The sequence below is a fragment of the Mesitornis unicolor genome, unplaced genomic scaffold, assembly GCF_000695765.1.
Source record: "Mesitornis unicolor isolate BGI_N332 unplaced genomic scaffold, ASM69576v1 scaffold49164, whole genome shotgun sequence".
Taxonomy (NCBI): domain Eukaryota; kingdom Metazoa; phylum Chordata; class Aves; order Mesitornithiformes; family Mesitornithidae; genus Mesitornis; species Mesitornis unicolor.
This window is the reverse complement of record NW_010180368.1, coordinates 2,651-23,867: the sequence shown is the minus strand read 5'-3', so window position 1 is coordinate 23,867 and position 21,217 is coordinate 2,651. Positions and strand designations below refer to the sequence as shown.

Genomic DNA, 21,217 nt, shown 5'->3' with positions numbered 1-21,217 from the left:
TTCTTATACTGGGGGCCCCAGAACTGGATATTTTTTTAGTGTTTTTTTCTGTTTGTTTTGTGTTGGTTGGTTGTTTTTTTTAGGTCAGAAAGCACCATTATAATAATCTTATATTCATCATTTAGCATGCTGAGATACTCATGTTTGGAATGTCTGTGTGTCCATTCTACGCTTCCTTTTTAGCTATAGCTTTCTCTTTAAAAATAGATGTAAACTTGGTTTAAAGATTTTGAATTATAGGGAGCTCGACATCCCCTTTTGTAGTACAGTTACATAAAATCTGTTTAACTTTGAATTCATTGCTAACCTGAACTTACCCAGTGTAATTTTCTGAGAAACAGATCTAGTTATGCCTTTTCTTGTTTAAAAAAAAAAAAAAAAAAAAAAGGCTGCAGAGCATTTTACTATCTGAATTATCTTCCTTTGTAGATACTTGTGATCAGTGCAGATCTTGGCCTTCTTTGGGAAGAACAAGATTGGAGTGTCTTGACTTTTTTTCAATAAGGCATGTTTTTAGATCTTCAGATCTTTCTCCTAGCTCTCTTCTGAATCCTTTCCTAATTTTTCGAAATTAGTGAAGTGTGAATGCTGTGTTCGAGTAATTAATTTGCTAACAACATATGGAAAACAGTACTCAATGGGATACTAAGACAAGACTAAGCCAACCATACAGTTTGCACTGGAATAGTGTGCCAGTGTAGGCTACTGAAAAGCAGGCCTTTGAATTCTGCTGTGGTGAGCTGGCTTCCTCCCTGGGTTGAGGGTTTTTTTATTCTCAGTATTAAGAAAGTCACCTCCATGATCCTCTGGAAGTAGATTTTGGTTGTAATACCCTAAATTATGCATAAGACTTATTTCTTCATTTCCACAGGTTTGTTTTTTAAGTGTTTGATGTTTGTAGGAATGAAGTTTGTGTCATTGTCATAATAGGTATTTACATTCAAGCATGTGTGTCTAGTCTACTTTAATCTTTATGTTTATGATTAAAATGCTAGTTTAGCAGACTATGATTATATATTTGTTATTCAGAACAGGAGTGTACAAAATTGCTGGCATTTAATGTGAGGCAGGGATATTATAAATCTAGTAATTATTTTAACTAAAACTTTGGATAGTTTTAATGAACTTAATCTATCCTGAATCCATTTGCAATTTTTGTAGTTTCTGAAATGCTTTTATCTGTATTAAATGTTGGTTGTTTTTTTATTGTAACACATTATTGCTTAAAAGATCATCCTAGTTTCTGTTTTTGTGGCCCTGGTAGTATGTACAGTACTGCCAAATTAAATGGAGAAAGTAGGAAGATGTACCGTATTCCTTGAAGTTTGGTGGTGTTGCAGGTAGCTGCTAAAATCAATATAAAAGAACTTGACAAGAAAATCCATGTATCATATTGTTGCCTTTAAGGTAAAATTAAGCTTATGGACATTTCCATTGTCATTTTGATATCCTACACATGTTTTAATGTTTAAGCTGCAAAAGTGCTGGTGTTAATAATTTTGTGCAACTTGTTACAGTACAATAGTTTAGTTTAGCTTCGAACATGCCTAAATCAGGAATTTCTTACTTGGGCACTTGTATTCCTAAATAAAGTTGCCCTTTTCTGGTTGCATTACTTTAGTTGCACGTTAAGTGAAAACAAATGAGCAGCCTTATTCTAGCATGCATCTGTTGAAGATAAGCTGTTCCATGTGGAAAAGCCATTGGCAACTAATGCTGTTTTGGAGTGCTAACCTTACAAAGCTAGAAGGTAGCGCAGTAACATTCTTCTGTCCATCACTTCTCTGCCTGTTTCTTCTTATGCCAGTCATCTCATGCCCTGCTGAGCCATCATCCATCTCACAGGTGAAGCACCTGAGTTTGATGGCTAGCAAAGGATCTCAGGCACTTCAGCTATGAGATTGATGCCACTCCCCTAATAAAGCTTTGCTGCCTCTTGCTGAGTTGTTTGGTTTCCATTGTTGACATACTCACCCTTAACTGAATTGATTGAGCTGAATTCATATGAGCAAGGGGTTGATAAAAGGAGGAAATCAGTCTTACTGTTCAGTCTTACTGCTGAAGTGCCTGAGACCTTTCAGAATAGGGATCCATTCTGAAAAGCAGCATCTCTTTCATTTGACAATCCTGATGACCCTGCTTCTGCCTCGCCATCCACAATGACATGTGCTTTCCCTATGTTCTTAAACTGTGTGTGCTTATTAATCCCTATACTCATTTCCCACCATCCTTTATGTTAATTTAGGGGACACACTATTTCTTCACTGTTCTTACTGTCACTGTTCAGGACAGTGTGTGCATTTGGTTGATAGCAGGGTACCCATGTGTTTACACAAGCATGGCGTACAGCATCTGATTATATACAGGAGCTGAATTCGCTGTGCATCAGGTCACTAGAGAAGCATACTTCTGTACCAGTCACTGTTAGGCCTCAAACCTAACAAAGGTGATGTGTCAGAAAAAAAAATGTGCAAGAAGGGCAACAGTACAGCCCAGGTTTGTTACCTTGCTTTTGACATGTAATCCCACATATGTTAGCTGTTGTAGATTTGAACAACTTGGGACATATTGGGGTGGAGGCCCTCTAAACCCCCAGTGAGATAAAACTAGTTCCATTTAATGTCTTAAACACTTATTTTATTTTTGTAAAGAGTAGGAACTTACTTTTCTTTTTCTTTTTTTATTTTATTGAACTTTTTTAAACTTGTGACATAATAAGATGGAAGCAAACAAAATAATATGATTAAAAAAATAAGACATGTAGGGGTTTGGGGTTTTTTTGCCATTGCTGCAGCTGTATTTTCTTTAACAGTCCACCCCAAACCAAAATGCTGTGTTCCCCTGGAAAGGGACAATAATTCCTTTTTTGGTTCTATGATATGCCATGGAATGTATCCTCTTAGAAGCAAGGACCTATGGCTCTGTGGCATTAGTGGGGTTAAGACCTAGCTACAGGACAGCCACAAGAAAAGGAGTTTCCAGACCTTTGAAGTAAGTAATATTCTTGGGGCAACAGTTCCAAAGAGAAGCTGAAGGAGGTAGTGAGGAAAGTGAGAGGGAGAAGAAGATGCAATGCAAGAAGGAGTGGTTGCAACACTGGAACTTAGCTGGAAAGATAAAGGTGATCTGAGAGAAAAACATGAATCTGTGGAAGCACTGTCATGCAGAAATATCTTTCCTCTCTGATAATGTAGTTGCTTCAAACATTTGGAATCTCAGAGCATGAAGGCTGTAGTTGGGCCCAGTTTTGTCCTTCCTGACAGAAGCACTGCAGAGGCTCTACAGATGCAGTAGAAGGAGAGCAGTGAAATTTTGATGGATGAATTGCACATTTTGAACAGTTCAAGCAAGCTAGGGATTCCTTCTGCATTTATAATACCTGAATCTGCTACTTTTCTTAAGAAGGTTCCACTAGGGGGCAACTAACTATCCATCTCTGTACTTGTGAACCAAACTTAGAGAGCGTAAACTACTGCTTTTGTGGAAATTTTTGTAATTGAAGACTTTTTAATTGGTAGAAATAATTAGGGGGAGGGGGAAGAAGAGAGAAGTGGTGTTCATTACAATTTGCTTGTCAGTTGTACAATATATTTGCAACTGCATCAAACGAGCAGCCATGTGGAAGTATGTAGTTGGGACTCAAAGCTTGTTTAGAATTTGCTGTGTTAAACAAAAGTGCTCAGAATCTGAAGCTGTTTTGTAGATGTGAAACTAAACAGAAAAAAACCAAGCAAACAAAAAAACCCAGCCCTAAATCATTAATATGCTTTTGAGATTTATTGGGTAATAAATATGTAATGCCATACTTAGTGCCATGGAGGGTGCACTGGGTTCACTCATTCAGCTGTGAAAGATATAGAATATTAAAATCCACTCTTTGCCAGAGAATTAATTAAGAATGAGTAGACTCTGCATAGGTTGTACGGTTTGAAATAACTTGGGATTTATGTGGACTTCTTGATATATTGCAGGTTCTTCAGCAAAAGCACTTGTGAGCTTGAAAGGTAAGAAATTAATGTGTCATTTACTTGTACCCAATCTGACTTTTAGGTGTACTTAGTTTCTGGCTTCAAAAAGTTCAAGAAAATAACACTGAAGAGGGTTTTTTGTTGAAATATGATTGGTTTTATTGTGGATATTTGCTAGTTCTGTAGACTAATAATCCTTGGTGCTTGAAACTACGTATGTTGTGGTGTGTTTAGACACTGTTTTTCTGGGTGAAATTCCTGAAATGTGTTTATTCTTCCTAAGTACTGCCTAGGCGTCAGATTTGATGAGAAGATTGAGGTAATCTTTGCTCTCTTGAGGACAAGATAGGAGAAGGATTCTTAGCGAGATCTGTACATGTGACAAAATTTACATTGGGAAGGAATTTCACAGTCTCATTGTGTTTTCTGTCAGCAAGCTGTGGGCTAAATAAAAAAAATCTTTTTCTTACATCTCTTTCATTGAAATTGTCTTCAAAAACATCCATACAAATTTTGAATACTTATAATCTGCCCAATAATAATATTTTCTTTATATATTACAAGGCTTCTATTACACAATGAAGAAGACTGTTGAATGTGTCTGTTGAATATGTTGTAACTAATATTGGGGGTTTTTTCAGTAAAAATTTATTTACTTCTTGTTGTGCACCCATTTAACCATTTTTTTTTAGAACCAGAAGGAGGCCAGGTCTTGTAGAGCTTTACCTTGTCCAGGTTTCAGTTACGATGTATGTCAACCAGGCAGTGGAAGTAACTGGTTCCAGTAAAGGAGATTTCAAGAAATCTAAATATTGCCAGAAGCAAAAAATGTTTTCTTCAGTGAAAATATTTTTCAATTGTTTTAATTAGTGTTCTGAACAATTCAATAAAAATATTGAAATCTAAAATCCAACTGCAGTTGAGTCCAAAGATCAAATAACAAAATTATATTAATAGCTGATGGAGCTATACTAGCTTTTGGATAGTAGTTATGTTAAAACATAAATGTATGTATATGTATATTAATGACATAATTTCTTCATAACAGAGGGAAGCTTATCCAGTTCGTGGAATGAAAAGTATAATTCTTTGCAGAAAACACCCATTTGGAAAAGCAAGAATGCTGGTTCTGCAGTGGAAATGGTAAGAAGCGATAAAAGACAACTTTGGGTTTGGTAAAATACCATAAAGTGAATCAAATTTAAGGATCAAAAAATCTGGCTGAGATTTATAGTTTCATAATTTCCAAATGTTAAACTATGTCCCTCATAAGCTATCTACACAGTTGGAATAGGAGATGAAAATCTATTTTATAAATTAATAATCAAACAAATTGCTGAACTTGTTCAAGATAGCTTTGTAAGCATTTTCTCTCCTTTTTGGTAAAGCAAGCGCTGTGTGAAATGTTTGTACTGTATCTACCAACTTGAACTTAGCAATCGCCATTTCTGATCAACCATTTGTTCTATCGTGAAATTTGTCACTTCTAATTGTGGCTGAGAACTGATGTGTAAAGCAAAGGAAGGGAAAATGTCATAGTGCACTTCCTTCATTGTGCCTTCTGGGGGACAAATTTAATGGAAATAAAGGAATGTCAGTGAAATGTGTAGTGTTCTGAGTGGTCTCACAGGAGACCTTATGTTAAAGAACAGCCTTGGCGTGGGAAATGAAAGGTAATGAGCCTGAAGCCTCCAAGGGCATGTCTGTTGTTTGGGTTGACCATTTCTCTCTCTTTTTGAAATATTTTGTTTTTCTTTCCCCATTGTATCACGTTCAGGCTTTTGTTGACTATTCTCAACCTCCTCTACCTTACTGAATTAGGTGACTTTTGGTTTGGCTTTGCTACCAGCCATATTGCACCCAGTATCTTGTTTGTCCACATCTGTAATACTGTGTGCTCTTTTTACTACACCCTGGGGAGCATATACTGTCTCAATTGCTGTGTAGATCTTTCTCCCATAGTCTTCTGATGCCACCTTCTTCTACAGTAATTACAACCAACTATCACCTGTTTTTTGTTCAAATTGTTATTTTTTTGTGGACTGTTTGTTTATTGGAAATGAAACATTGTTTGAAAACTATTGCACTTGCCTCCTGTGCACATAATCAAAATATCTGAGTAGCATCCAGTGGTGCATTAAGCAACGTGACTAACATCTGCTGTATGTAGCTTGTTTTGTGATCTCCCTGTAGAGAGAAACTTACAGAGAAGGTATTTATTTTGATTCACGCAGATATATATACACACACATGTTGCTCTGTGTTTGTTAAACAACATAAGGTCTACAAAATGCAGTTCCAGACAGTGACCAGAACTTTGGCCCTTAGCTCCTGCAGGAGTTCATGTCACAGTTCTCAGCTGTTCCCCAGGAATGCTCATCTTCTCACAGAAACAAGCCTTACTCGTAACGTAGAAGATCACATATGCTAAAGAATCAAAGTCACTAGCCATAACGTTTGTACAAAAATTTTGTCTATCTTTAGGTATGCTGGCTGTAGGTATTAAAACTAAGGGGTCAAACTCTGGATATAGCTTGGTATTCTGTAGAAAGCTAGGAGAAAGATCAGAGGATAATCTGATGTTGTGTTAGTAGTGGCCCACGTTGCTGAGACGTAACGTAGTCTTCTGTATTAGTCTTGAGTTCCCCGAACACTGAAGGTTTTGCAGGTATGTTACACTATTGACTGAAAAATCTTCCCAAAAATGCCTGACCTGTTTGGCCAACATGGATGATACCTCTTTGCGATTCTTATTTTATTCTCATGTGAGGCACTGGCAATCCAGACTGATGAAACACTCCTATCATTTTAGATAGTTCCTTGGAATAGAATTTTGCAGCTTCTGTTGCGGTTGCAAAACGGTTCTCTTGATCTGGATTGTAGCCTTAGCATAAGGTTGACGGAACTCTTAACTTTTGTCTAGTTGGTTTTAGTGTTTGTGTTCTCCGTTGGCATGTGCTTTTCATCTGGTATAGTGTCATAAAATCAAGAAGAACTATATGGACATTTGGAAGAAAAATGTTGTTCTGGAACCAGGGTTCAAATGTCAAGGCTAAAATATAATTTTTTTTTGGAACCTGGCTCTTCGTCCTGTGGGCAGAATGCTGTAATTAAAAAGTCCCGGAATTCTGCAATGTAAGAGTTTTTATTGTTAGAACAGGATTGTGGATTTGTTTTTTTACAAGTTAGAATAGTTCCGATTTTTCTTTTTTTAGGGTGATGGTTTATCAAGGATGGCACAGATATTATAAAAGAACAAAAAGACATTGTAATTGAAATTTAAGATTGTTCTTAAGGTTTAGTGAATTGGAAAATGTAAATTAAAGAACTCACTGTATCTAGATGAAGAACAAAAAACAATGTCCATGATAACTAATATGATAAACTAATTAATGTGTTAATATGATGTGGGCACCATTTAGTTACCTTGCCAGTATGTATTTCCTCTGCTCAGTGTGTGTATCTTTACATCTAGAAGGAACAGACGTTTTCTTCTGTGTCCTGAATGTGCTTAGGTGTCTAGCAGATACAGGGCGCTACTGTTACTTAAATACACTTGTGTATTTATATTTTTTAAATATGTATAATTTAAAGTAAGAAAGGTACATTTCCCGGGCAAAACTCCAGCTGTTCTCATGGGACAGACAGATTTTTTGCTACCACTAATTAGTTTAATAGAGAATCACTCACTTTAATCACTCACAAACTTATTAAATGTCTTTAAGTGTAAATGCTTATGAATTAAGTTTTATTTCACTTTGATTTCTTTTGTTTCTGACTCCTATTAAGGGAGTTGTAGTCAGTATTGTTCACATTGTGGATGTTACAGATTTCATACCCATATCAATTTGTACTGAAAGAAGTGAAATCTGCATTTATTCTGCCTTTACCATCACTTTTGTATATAGTTTGAAGTACGAGGAACCCTACAGGGTGCAGTCTCGGGATTCTGCAAAGGAGACATGTTTCAGTTGTGGCTGGCTCCTCTGCTGGGCCACAAAGTCTTCATAGAAGGGAAAGCTGCTTGCTCTCAGCACTAACAGCCAGTCATGGGTTACTCTCTTGTTCTCACTGAGAGCACAAGTTTTTTTTGTCATAGGATAAAATGTTGACAATTAATTAAATGGGAGTATTTTTTTTCATGACACATATTTGCAATATGGTTTCTTGTTTTCAATCAGCCTTCTAGTTCTCTTTGAGCGGTAATGTCTTAACACACAAGGAAATCTTAGCTAGCATAAATTCTAAATTCTTCTCTTATATTTTCACATAACCTATTCAAGCTTTAGTTTCTTCAGACTTCAGCTTCTTAGCATTTTGCAGTGTAGGCACTTATAATGAGTTAAAAAAACCAACCAAACAACAAACCAACCCACAGCACTTTATTAGACTCATAAGAAATCCTTGCAAAAAAAAATAAATATATATATATCCAGCTAATGTTGTTTCTGAGAACATACCAAAATAAATATGCTGTTTGAATAAACTTTTTTTGACCCAAAATTCTGAACAAACTGTTTAACAGATGTGCTTATAACCAAAGCAAGGACTATTTTAAGCTTAGATACACAAGTGTTTAGACACTTAACTCCACTGGAAACAAGTGGGAGTTAGGTTCTAAATACTTTCGTGGAACTAGGCCAGCAGTATAGTAATGGGTTATAGTTAGCATTGGAAAGCTTGGAATCTTAAATTCCTTCTTCTCTTCTCTCAGCCCTTAGATCTGTAACTGCCAGGAGGCACTATTTGTTGTGTACCTTGTGCCTTAAAATCAATAAGTGGCAAGAGAAAAGGCATTCCATTTCTCACTGTCAATTCTGTGCATGAACAGAGAAATCAGATTTTTCTTGTTCTTGTGATTCATTCTTAATTTTGATACATGCAGCCCTTCAGAAATTCAAAACGGAGTCGACTCTTCTGTGAAGAAGACGACAGACAAATAAACACAAGGTCACCCAAAAGAAATCAGAAGGTTGCGATGGTTCCACAGGTACCTACATGTATGCAGATATTTTTACCAAAAAGGGGAACAAGCCTATCTGTGTTAGTTGAAAATTAGAATATATTTGCTTTGCAAGTTGTATTATCAGCTTATGAATATTCTTGTGAGGAAAGCTGTTGCTAGGAGTAAGCCACAATTAAAAACCGATTTATATTTTTCTTCCTCACAACTGGGCTCCTCGGTTTGTTTATGGGAGCGCTTGTTCTTTTTGATCCTGGACATAAGCATACAGAGCTAGAAAAGATTCCAGGTTAACTGCCCATCTTGCTCCTGCAAACATCTGTATCCTGTAGTCTGCATAAGTTTATTCAGCTTCGGTTAAAAACTGACTAGGTTTCTTGTACTGACTACATCATTTAGAAGGCTGCTGTAGAACTTCATATATTCCAACTGTTAGGAACTTGCTCTAGATTTGTAGCCTGAATGTATTCATGGCCACCTATACCTTCTTGATCCTGTAATGGTAATGTTCTCTAATTCAAACAGCTTGTTTTTCTACTTCTCCACTTGACTGTCTTCTCCTTGATAGATCATGAAAGAGCAGGTGTAATTTCTCTCAGCCTTTAGTTGCTATGTTGGACAGGGCAACATCTCTTAGTCTCAAAGAACTGGCTCTCTAGTACCTTTGTCATCCAAATCATTTCACTGTACTATCACCTTGTAAGCCTGAATTTGCCACACTGAAAAAGTACTGTTTGAATACTGGTCTTACTTGCCTTCTGTGCTGTATCGCATGGGGAAGACTTAACAGCTGCCATTTTGCTGGGTCCATTTTGTCAGAGATGAGAACCATGACGTTTCTCTATTCATTACCATGATTTTCTAACAGTAGAAAGGCATGGATAATGTTCTACGCCCAGTTGGTTTGTACTTAAATGTCAGGTTCAGGAGGTCCAGTGATTGCTAGATAAGCATTTGTGAGGGACTGCAGCTGCCATAGCTCACAGATCTTGCTGTCCTGCTGAGCTTTGTTTCCTGGAGTTTCTGTGGGAGAAAGGGGATCTGTATCTAGAAGGCAGTGGTTAAGTGCTGCAGGAGCCAGCAAGGTGCCTACCTTATGCTTTATCCTATTATTGCTGCTACTAAAGGTCAAAATACTTTTGAGTGTTTTGGGAAGGGTAGAAACTGATGATGGCATGGGGACCCAGTTAAACTAATATTCTCAAAACACTGTTTTTTAGCAAATAAGTTTTTCTTTGTCAGTTAAGACAGCCATCCCTGGAACAAAATTACAGAAGTATTTTTCTACAGTCTTGTTTAAACGCAGGTCTATGTATTATGTATGCAATCCAAGTTTCTTTTCTGCAATTTATAAAATAGCTGTCAAATGTAGTTAAAGCTTGCTAGCTTATGTCCATGCTAGTTTCTCTTGCAGTTTTCTAAAAAGCAGACACAGCTCAGAGTTTGGGCCGTATTACGTTCCTGTGCTAGCTTCATCCTCAGTTTAAGAAGAGTTAAGAAGACAGTTAAGAAGAGTGGTGTCTCAGACTTCTGAAATCTGTGTGTACTTCAGTGCCATGCTATTGTGACCAACAGTGTAGTTTCAGTGTTGAAAATGTTTCTGTTAAAAGTGCTTTGTATAGAGATAATTTGTTGTATTGATCCTGCTAATATTTGCCATCTGTTATGCTTGATTGCATTGCTGATGTAACACAGTGAGGATTATTATAGATCTGCAACAATGAATTGTCATGAAACAGTATGTGCGGTTAATATATAACAATTTTTAATGTGCAAACTTTTATCAAGAAAATCTAGTTTAATTATTTGAATATTGATGAATGGTAGACTGTTTATGACTGTTTCCTTTATTTTACTACATAGAAGTTTAATACAGCAATGTCAACACCAGACAAGAAGGCATCACAGAAGATTGGTTTACGGCTTCGTAACCTGCTCAAACTTCCCAAAGCTCACAAGTGGTGCATATATGAATGGTTCTATTCAAATATCGATAAGTATGTTTGTTCTGTATAATTATCTCTTATTAGTATAGAAAAAACTCGTTTTCTGAAATTCAGCTGCAAATTTCCATATATTGGTTAGATATTACGAAGTTTTTTCTTAAATTATTAGTTATTGAAAATGATTTCGTTGTTTTGCTTGGGTTTTCTTTGTGGTTTTTGTTTTTTTCTTTTTTTACAATGAGCAACCTACTCAGGTAGTTCCTTGGGTGGCCTTCTGTGGAAGGCCTTCTTTTTGCCTCTGCCTCTCCCAGATACCAGAGTTTATTCATAACCTTTTTAGCACCTTAAGCATGAAGTTATCAGAACACTTAGACTTTTTAGAACCGTTGGATCAGTCTTACACACAGGGGTTGGGAAGGAGACTGCTTCTTCATAAGATGCTGCTTCCCTGAAAGGTGTAGATGTTGATTTTGGATATTTCTTCCTCATCATTCTGTTTTTATTGTGATCACTAGCAGAGCTCCAGGTTGGGACTATTCAGCTGTTGTCTAGATATCAGTGTCCTTCTTGGATCTCCTAATCTGTCGCCTAGACTGTTTCTACAACTTGTGCCTCAGAGTCTTTGGCACTTGTTCTCTTAATGCCACTAGCAAGATGGTGTGAATTGTTTAAAAGAAGCATTTTAATTTAGTCCCTAGTCATGAAAAACTAAAAATTCTGAAATGTAAAAAGCATTATTGACTAATGGAATCTTAAAATCTGCACTGACTGGCTAATGGATGAAACACTGGCATTTAATATTCTAAAGACTGGCTTCAGAGTTAACAAGCATTCTTTTCCAGGATTTATTCATAACAAAATAATTACTGTTTTTCCTTCCTATTTTAATCACAATTGCTGTGGCTGTCCTCCTTAACTGAGAAGGAAGTCATAGCAACAGAAAAACCTTTTAGGATATGTTATCACAAGTAGAAAATTGTATGTCCATTTTAGTTAGTTTTAAATTTATCATCTGTAGGATTTAATTCATTTGAAAGAAGTCGTCTTTACATTATTTATGCCCCCTTATTTGAAAAAAACCCAACAAAACCAAAACACAAAAAACCCCCAAACCCTACTTATTCCTCATAGTATTTTTAATATGTGACATTTATAATTATGGGTTTTTTATAACAGTCCAAGAACTTTTAGTTCATTCTCAGATAATTATCTGTGAAACTTTAGGTCTTTCAATAGACTAGAATTTGAGTTGAGCAGGCAATTCTGAAAACCTCTTTGATAGTTGTCAATGTAGGCTTGTAATGCTAGTAAGATATGATAATCTTAAGATGTTATAGTTTGCTAAGAAACTACATATCGTTGGAAGAAAAACTTTGATGTATATTGTTTTGAGTGATATGATCTAGACTTAATGAGAAGCTTAACAAAGTTTAAAGCATAGAGCTAACTGTCAACTGACAAAATATGGCTCACTGTACAAGTCTCAAAATATTTTAATTGAGTTGTCTCATCCGGAATTGAAATAATCAATTTAAATGCCATGTCTACTATTAGTTTTTGAAATATTTTAATGTCTACAACTGTCATCTGTGGTTATTAGATTACTGAAGCTGTTTCAGTTGGATTCTTTCTGTGGTGCTGCAGAGGACTGTATTCTGTAAAATCCCTTTGACTTCTGACATGCAGAGACCTCTAAAGGGCTTCTTACTGCTACAGAGATCATAGGCCCTCACAACCAGATGTACTTGGCTTATGTAATTTCCCAGAGCTTCCAATCTTGTGAATGCTGTGAGTTTAGTTTGCCTGCTTAGAGGCAAGTGATAGTAAAACAAATCAAATACAGATTATTTCTCAAAAAAAAAAACCAGCAAACCCAAACTGTTGTTCTTTGCACAGATATCACATTAATGACAGTAAATCAGGATAAAGTAAAACTCTTACACACTTCCTTGGCTGTTTCCTGAGCTTCATTGATCATTCTTTGTGGTTTCCTTTTCACTTCATGGCATGGCTGCAGATCCTTCTACTGCAAAAATATTCTCTTCTCTTCTTGCCTGTCCATGCACCTTCTCTCTCTCCTGCCACTCCACACGCTTACTTGAAAGAGGTGTTCCTTCCAAGATCCACTTTGTTCTGTGCTTGGGAATATTCCTTTCTATACCCCTATGCCCTGCAGAGAGTAGAGAAAAGTGGCTTTACCTAGGACGCAGTTATTCTTTTGTTCTCAGCAGGTGAGATCTATTTCAGTTGCACATAGTCTTTAATAATTAACTTGCTATAAGACAGGCATACCCATTGCTGCTCCCTTGTCTCTTCAGCCCAAGAAGAATGTAGTACTACAAAGTAAAAGGCAGTCATAAAACACAGAGATACAGACAGGTCATAGCATCAAAGAGAAAATCTTAAGTTGTGTAGGTAGGTTCTCTGAACTGTCACTTCTATAGTACTGGTCCTCTGCTTCATCATGGAGTCACAGTACGATACAATAAAATTCTCACCTGTATAGCTGTGGAGAATGACAAGTTGGCTCCATTTCCTGTATTTTGGAACCCTCTGTTGAGAATTTGGGTTATAATAGAATGAATTTATGAAAAAGGTACCCTCTTTCTATTTCTCAGGATCACATCCTCCCTTCCTTTATTCTCAGTACTTCACCATATCTTTATGGTTTCCTTCAGTGTCTTGCAGTATCCTTATGACATTGCATTGGCTTTGCTGAAGTTTCATTTGGTGCCTTTATGCACATTACAAAGCAGGATGAATACATGTGCTTCCCTGTAGTAACAAGAGAGAGGAACATTTTTAAACATCACTGATAGTAAGGCTCAAACAGAACAGTCCTGGAAACTTTCTGTCTTTGTTTTCATTTGAATTTATTTTGAGTTAAATTTCTCCTTTGAGTAGGAGTGTCTTGTTTATAATGACTAACTTATAAATTTTGTATTCAATGTATTTCTTACTATGGATGTTTTTTGGTATCTCATGACAAAAGTTTACTAAGTGTAGTTAAAAGACAACCAATTATGTTTCAACAGACCACTATTTGAAGGAGATAATGACTTCTGTGTATGCCTGAAAGAATCTTTTCCAAATTTGAAAACCAGAAAACTGACAAGAGTAGAGTGGGGGAAAATCAGACGATTAATGGGAAAACCACGGAGGTAATTTTGTTTCTATCTGTTTTTCTTTAAAATAACTATATGTAGTTTTGATGTTACTGGAATTGTTTCTTCTAAAATAACTTTGTATGCAGGTAGTAAAGCAAAATAGTAGCTGAGAGTAGAAGAACATTTTATTGAATAGGTGTTCAAGTTTGGTTTTTTTCTGGCTATAACTAGCTTATCATGGGGAAAACTAGTGCACAAAATAACATTCTTTTTTTTTTTTTTAACCATTTTATAGATCCTCAGCTTTTCCTGACCTGGCTGCCAAAGCAGAGAAGAAAGTCACTCCTAAAATATTGTACATTATAGAGAAAAAGCCAGAATTTAATGAAGGGTATAGTTTTTTCCTCTAGTTTAGGATTCTTAACTCTTAAACACACTGATTCAGTTCATCCTGTACAATCTAGCCTAGGGAAGAGAAGGCTCAGGGAGGCTTGCATCTCTGTGTATAAATATCTGAAGAGAAGGCACAGAGAAGACGATTTTTCCAGTGTTGCTTGGAGACAGGACAAGAGGCAATGGGCACAAGCTGAAACACACAGGCAGTTCAGCCTTAACGTAACGAAACATCTCTTTTGACTGTGAAGGTGCACAGGTTCCCCAGAGAGGTGGTAGAATCTCCATCCTTATTGATACTCAAAGGCAGTATGGACATGGTCCTGGGCAGCCTCCTGTAGGTGACTCTGCTGAATGGGTTGGAGTAGATGACCTCCAGAGGTCCCTCCTAAGCTCAGCCGTCTTGTCACTGTGTAAGATCAGGAAAAAAAATATGTAAGTAGTGCTGCAGAAATAAGACTGGTTTGTTGATGAAAATTCAGATGCTAAAGCACTGAATTAATTTCACAGATCACTGTACTGAGTCAGATTATATTTTGTCTGATGGAGGCTATTTCATCTTCTGTACCTTCTGTAAACAACTTTACATAACTAAAAATTGCTAGTCAAGGTAAGGAAGCACAGCCAGCTTAAAAATATTTCCTTTTGGAAAGGTGTTCATGTCATTTGAGCTTAGCTAAGAGAGCTTTTTGTTCCTCTATCATCATGCTTCCCACTGAAAGGGAGATGGTGTATTTGGAGGTTAAGTCATCACTTATTCATTTGACTTTTGCCAAATGTGGGTACACAAAAGATCAGTTTGCCTCATTCAGCCGTCTGTTGGACCATTGCTGGACTTCCTTTTTTGTAGGGGACGAGGTGGAAAGGGTAGGGAGAAGGTGGTGTTGGTTTTGGTTTGGGTTTATTAAGTTGTCAAGACCATTAGTTTTTTAAAAGGAGACTCATGCCTGAGGAACTACAGAAAGTTGTTTGATCTGAATTCTGAAGTACAAGTACTTGACTGGATAAAGAGTCTTGTTTTGTTTGTTAACCAAAACTTTACTAGTTCTTGCTTTTTATCAACATAAAATAAGCATTCTTGTTTGGTTTTGATTTCTTTAATACTTTAAAAAAAACCAAACAAACCAAACACATGTATTGGTATCTTTTCTTATGTCTGCTGCTATTTTAAGTGTCCTATCACACCATCAACAGTGTGGTTGGTTGTCACAACTGTATTCTTCATGGGAGCCTGCAAAGCTTGTAAGATTCCAGTAGACTGGGGGGAAAGATATGCTCCAAGAAAAGGAAGAGGTAATAGTTCGTCTTGTGCACTCTATATAAACTAAATTGGGGTTGTGAAATAGCAATGGATATGAATTAAGCTCAGTTATGTTTGTCCTGCCACTATATGATGGTGATGATTCCTCTTGTTAGTTCAAATACTCATGACTAAGGCAGAAACTGAGAAGAATGTTCAGCCTCTTAAAAGGTCTCTGCAGAAAACCAATGAGGTTGCAATGTGATCTGTACCACAGTTTTAATCTTCCATTTTTTTGTAGGAAAGGTACAATGAAGGGATAATCTTTATTAAATACGTTTGGGGAACGTGGGGTTGGAGATTTCCTTTAACATAAGCCAGAAATATGTTGCAAATACTTTCCACATCCATGACCTACAGCATTCAGAACAGAGACTTTTTAAGAACATCTGAGCTAGCAGTAAAACAGTAGTTGCTGTTGTAGGGACCTCCGAAGTCAGTGATTAATATATCAGCATTTGAATTTGTATTTCTAAGAGCATGAGTCAAAGAACATCTGATGTTCCTAATGCAAGACCCTGGACATGATTAGAAGGTCTAATATTGAAGTCCTATATTGCTTTTTTCCAGGGTTTTTTTTTGGTCTCACTGTGATTAGTCACTCTGTTCTCCTCAATGGAATTTAAAAGCTCTGACCTCTGTTTTGCTACTTCATATTCATAGCCCATAGCATTATTTCACACTTGTTCCACCCTTGCAGTAAATATGAAGTAAACAGCATCTTTAAATGAGACTATCCAAATAAGCTTTGCTTAAGTCTCCCAACCACCATTACTCTCTCTCTCTCTCTCTCTCTCTCTCTCTCTGCCGTATCCTCTTCCACATGTTTTTAATTCCTTGTGAGGATTATTATGCAATGCACAACTCCAGGTAAATGCATTCTGCTCTTCAGTGGTAAACTGGTGAGTGGGTCATGCATCTACAGTTGCTCCATCTACAACTCAGTTTCTAGATTATACAAAGACTAGTGATGACTTTTGAAGTGACAGCGATTGGAAAGCCTATTAAAAGAACCTTGGATGCAGTGTGTTACTCCACGTACCCAACAAAAGTACATCACAGCTTCAGTTCATTCATGTTCTGTTTAAGATCTCATTGTGTTAACGCTGTACACACTGGACAAAACAGATTATCTATATAACTTAGAAACTATGTATAAGATAAAAGGCAAATGATCTATACATACAGACAAACAAGTGTGGAACTGCTGGTCAGAATGAAAGGAAGTGGTCTCAGCATCCTAGCAGCTTAGTTCTCATGATTTAGTTCTTATCTTCTCATGCACATTGCAGGGAAGATAGATTTTGGAGAATAGTGAAATGGCTTTCTGGAATTCTTCAAGTGAGGGATATGCAGAAGAAAACATAAGAATGTTTATTTCTGCATAAAATAAGAGAGTAGTAGAAGCAGACTTGGAAATAGGAGCTGACTGCTCAGTACTGAGTGACATAAAAAACTTATGAAGACCTTGAAGTGATTTAAAACAGAAAATAATTTGCAGTGTAGAAGGGGGAAACCAGCAGAGGACTTGTCAGTGTCTTCTAAAATAACCTTGTAAAGTATGACTTACTATTGATCAGTAATCAATATATAACTGTATGAGTTCTACAGAAAATGTTTAAATTGCATTTGACTGCAGTAAAGCAATTAACAAAGGTAGTAAATTATTTCATAAATAACTGCTTCTGCAGTTAAGCAGACCTACAATAGCATCTGTATTACTTTTTTTAAAATTACTTCTTTCATTGACACAAGAATGATAAAATGTTTTTTACTAAGGAATGAGAGATAGGATCAAGTCCTTAATGTCTTTATACTTTCAGTCTACCTCATGTACCATGCCTATTCAGTAGGCTAAAAGTAAAAATTAATAAAACCAAGTAAGGACCTAGGGAGTAAGTCTTCCATCTTTTAGACTGTTTTAAGAAACACACAACCCCAGAATGGGGAAGGGGACTTCTAGAGATTATCTGATTTTACGCAATAGCCCAAGTTCAAACAAATTTGTACTTTTACTATGATCAATCTTAGAACAATTCATCTGCATAACACAGTAAGTCCACCTTACAAGCATTGAACTGGTAATCAGAGTAGACTGGATGTGGGACATGCGTTAGCTTTCTTGTGACACCAGGTGGATCCCTATAAGCAGAAAAAGTCCTGAAAGTTATATTCTTCTGTTATAATAATGCAGCAGCTAGCATCCCTGAGTATTACTTTTAAATAAACTGTTATTTTAGGGGTGATAATTCTGTGGAAGAATTAAGACTGTCTCAATCAGTTCAACAAACTTCTTTTCTCTTGAACACTTCAGCCTTTTCATTTTTCTCTTACTGATTTGTAAGCTATGCCTATTTATTTGATGTGTCTTCATATATGTATGTTTTCAGTGCTGAATTTAAATATAGTTTTATCTCATTGTATTATAGGTGTTCTTCTGCATTCTTTGAGGAAGAGAGATCAGCATTAAAACAGAAACGGCAGAAAATAAGACTTTTGCAGCAGCGGAAAGTTGCAGATATTTCACAGTTTAAAGATCTTCCAGAAGAAATTCCATTACCACTTGTAATAGGAACAAAAGTTACAGGTAATTTCTTAAACAAACACACACCCAAATGTTTTGCACAGATTTCAGTAAACCATAATATATTTCATGCATATAATTTGAAATAAATTTAAAACATTAAAAAAATATATTTTTTTAATTGCTAGATCATTGAGAAGATGCTTGTGAGGATTAGCTAGTATTTTTTAAACAGTGAGTCAGTTTCGAGGTACAAACCTTAGTATGACTTATTATTTCTGCTGTTCAAATTGTAGTGTTTTTTTTTTTTAATGTCTAGTATATCTAACAAATCTTGGAGGGTTGCTTAAATGCAAAGAGCCAAGTGCTATCTGAAAGTTTAAAATAACCTAATATAAAACTTGGGCTTTATTTTTCTGCAAATACAAGAATACTTGTTTTGAAATGGATATACTATTGATATTGCAGTGTAGTTGGACACACATACTAAACATGGCATTGCCTCCTTACACATAACTGAGGAAGGAGTATTGTTAAAAACATTGTACAATTTTTATCTAATTTTATTAAAACTTGCAGTCCTTCATCCTGTCTGTGATCTGGATGCTTTTCACTTAAGCGTGGTAGCTCTCACTCAGGCCACTACTGTTCATTGCTTTTTGCATTCTTCAACAACACTGCTCTTAATTCTCGCTGAAGAGCAGGCTTGCACAGCACAGCCTCTCTTCACTCTCCTGCAGCTGTGTCCTTAAGCTGTGTTCCTCATTGTCTTGTGCCAAATACACAGTCATCAGTGGAAGTGATCAAAGAGAAGTGGTATGCAAACTTATCCAGGAACTGACTTTTGCAAAATCTCAGTCAGAAGGTATTGGGTATCAAATTGGGTGTTTTATTTAGACATTAGCATAGTACTAAGGATAAGATTTGGAAAATACTTGACTTGCAAAGATAAATTTGAGTAGTATTTCTATTGCATATAATTTTTTTTCTGGTTTTACTTTTTTTTTTATTTTATCTGTGGGTTTTAAATATACATATAAAGGGTTACTTACAAAAGATGTCAAGTCTGTTTTTTCCTCAATGGTATCAGGACATTATAATGTTTTGGGTTTTTTTGTTTGTGTTTTTTTTAAGCACGTTTGCGAGGCATCCATGATGGCTTATTCACTGGACAAATAGATGCTGTAGACACTCTTAATGCTACATACAGAGTGACTTTTGACAGGGCAGGTCTTGGAACACACACAGTCCCAGATTATGAAGTTCTTGTAAGTATTAACGACACATTCTTAAAATTGCTGTAATAAAAAATAAAATCAACTCATCTACAATTGTATGCTTTAATTGAAAGGAGGAAAATTCAAAATATTACATCCAGGTGATATTTTCATAAAGTAGAAACAGGCATAACAGATGCATGGGAAATTCCAGGGGAATGAGCTTCTACTGTTTATGGTTTTATAGAACAGGATAACCCTCTATGATGAAAATATAATGGCTCAGGCTGGAATTATTTCCTAGAACTACTATTATAGGTTATTAAAATAGTCTGAGTTTAATATGAAGAAATATAACAAGTAGTGTAAGATCACAAAGAAAATTGTGATATGGGATCCTGGCAGGATTTGCAGAAAGTGTTCCGGAAAACCTGGCCCTTTCTTAGTTGCAAGCAAGTATTATGAATTGATTAAACCTCATTTTGAAAATTCTTACAGTAATGAAGCTACCTCTGGGGATGTCGCATTGAACAAACAATTTGGGATTATTTCCTAGCTCATAGGCTTTTGTACCAATTTCTGAGCTCCAGGAATTGGTCCTGCCAAACAGCCTGACCTATACTGCGAGGTTTTCAAGAGAACCTCGTGTTCTTTTGTATCTTGGTGTTGAATCTACTAAGGGCCCCTAATTTGTCTAGTCTCTGTCATGATCTGAGTTTGGAGCCTCTGTTGAATTCCTGTTCAGTCATGATTTGTCTGCAACTTGCCAATAGAATTTTTGGAAATATTCTTGCAGGTTTTATTTGATGTGGTGCCATAACGCTTTGAAAACTCCAGCAATGGAATATGATTTTGAAGCTCCTGCTAGCCCAAAAGTAAAACATTAATCTTTTAACATTGTTAGGTTGGGGCATGGATGGACATGGCCAGTCCAGATTCCAGAAATAAATTATGTATTCCAGAAAGTGTGTAAAATTACTCTTACAGCTGCAATATACTTTTTTCCCCCTGACTTACAGAGTAATGAGCCTCATGAAACCATGCCAATTGCTGCCTTTGGACAGAAACAACGGCCTTCAAGATTCTTTATGACCCCTCCCCGATTGCATTATACACCGTCACTCCAATCTCCAATTACAGTAAGTTACTTTTTTCATGCAATACTATTTTTTTCATGCATTGAAATATTTTCTGATACGTGTTACCTTAAACAGTTTTGAGATTGATTTTCCCAGGTTATTCAGCAAGATTGGAAAAAGATCAAAAAAAAATAAAAAAAGGAAATCCTTCTAAAAATAAATTACTAAATTAAATGTTCTTTCCTGTATAGGACAGTGATCCTTTATTAGGACAATCTTCATGGAAAAACAAAATTTCAGGCACAGATAGTGAAACATTAGGAGGCTTTCCAGTAGAATTCCTCATTCAAGTGGTAAGTGTCAACTGCAACTCTTAAATTTGTTGTGTATTGTCCCTTTGTGTTTAGTCTGCCAGTTCTTCTGTGGTTAAAGGATCTTTTATTGATTAATGACAGAAATGGTGATACCTAAACTAACTTTTTGAAAGATGTTAGTAATACTTGGTTTTATCCCCTCCGCCTTTCTTTTTCTCACTTGTTCATAAGCTTTGAAATATATTTCCCTTCAGATGACAGGAGGGGCTTATGTCTCCAAAAGTCTGTCTCATTTTTCTTAGCTCTACCACTTGGTCTGAAAAGAGAGACATTATTTCTACCTGCAAACTTTGTACTGTGTTCAGACTTTTTTTTTTCCCTTTATTTTTCTAATTTAAAGTATTCT

The 21,217-nt window shown here is 36.2% G+C and overlaps 1 protein-coding gene across 1 annotated transcript; it reads left to right on the top strand.

Moving 5' to 3' along the window:
* Nucleotides 1-3,964: 3,964 nt before the first annotated feature.
* LOC104533821 (protein lin-9 homolog) lies at nucleotides 3,965-20,850 on the top strand (the record flags this gene model as incomplete). The annotated part of the gene is made up of 9 exons (XM_010183069.1): nucleotides 3,965-4,004; nucleotides 5,017-5,111; nucleotides 8,854-8,958; nucleotides 10,795-10,928; nucleotides 13,913-14,038; nucleotides 18,107-18,264; nucleotides 19,336-19,469; nucleotides 20,438-20,557; nucleotides 20,749-20,850. Coding segments are annotated over 9 exons (1,014 nt in total), but the record flags the coding sequence as incomplete, so codon positions are not given.
* Nucleotides 20,851-21,217: the final 367 nt, after the last annotated feature.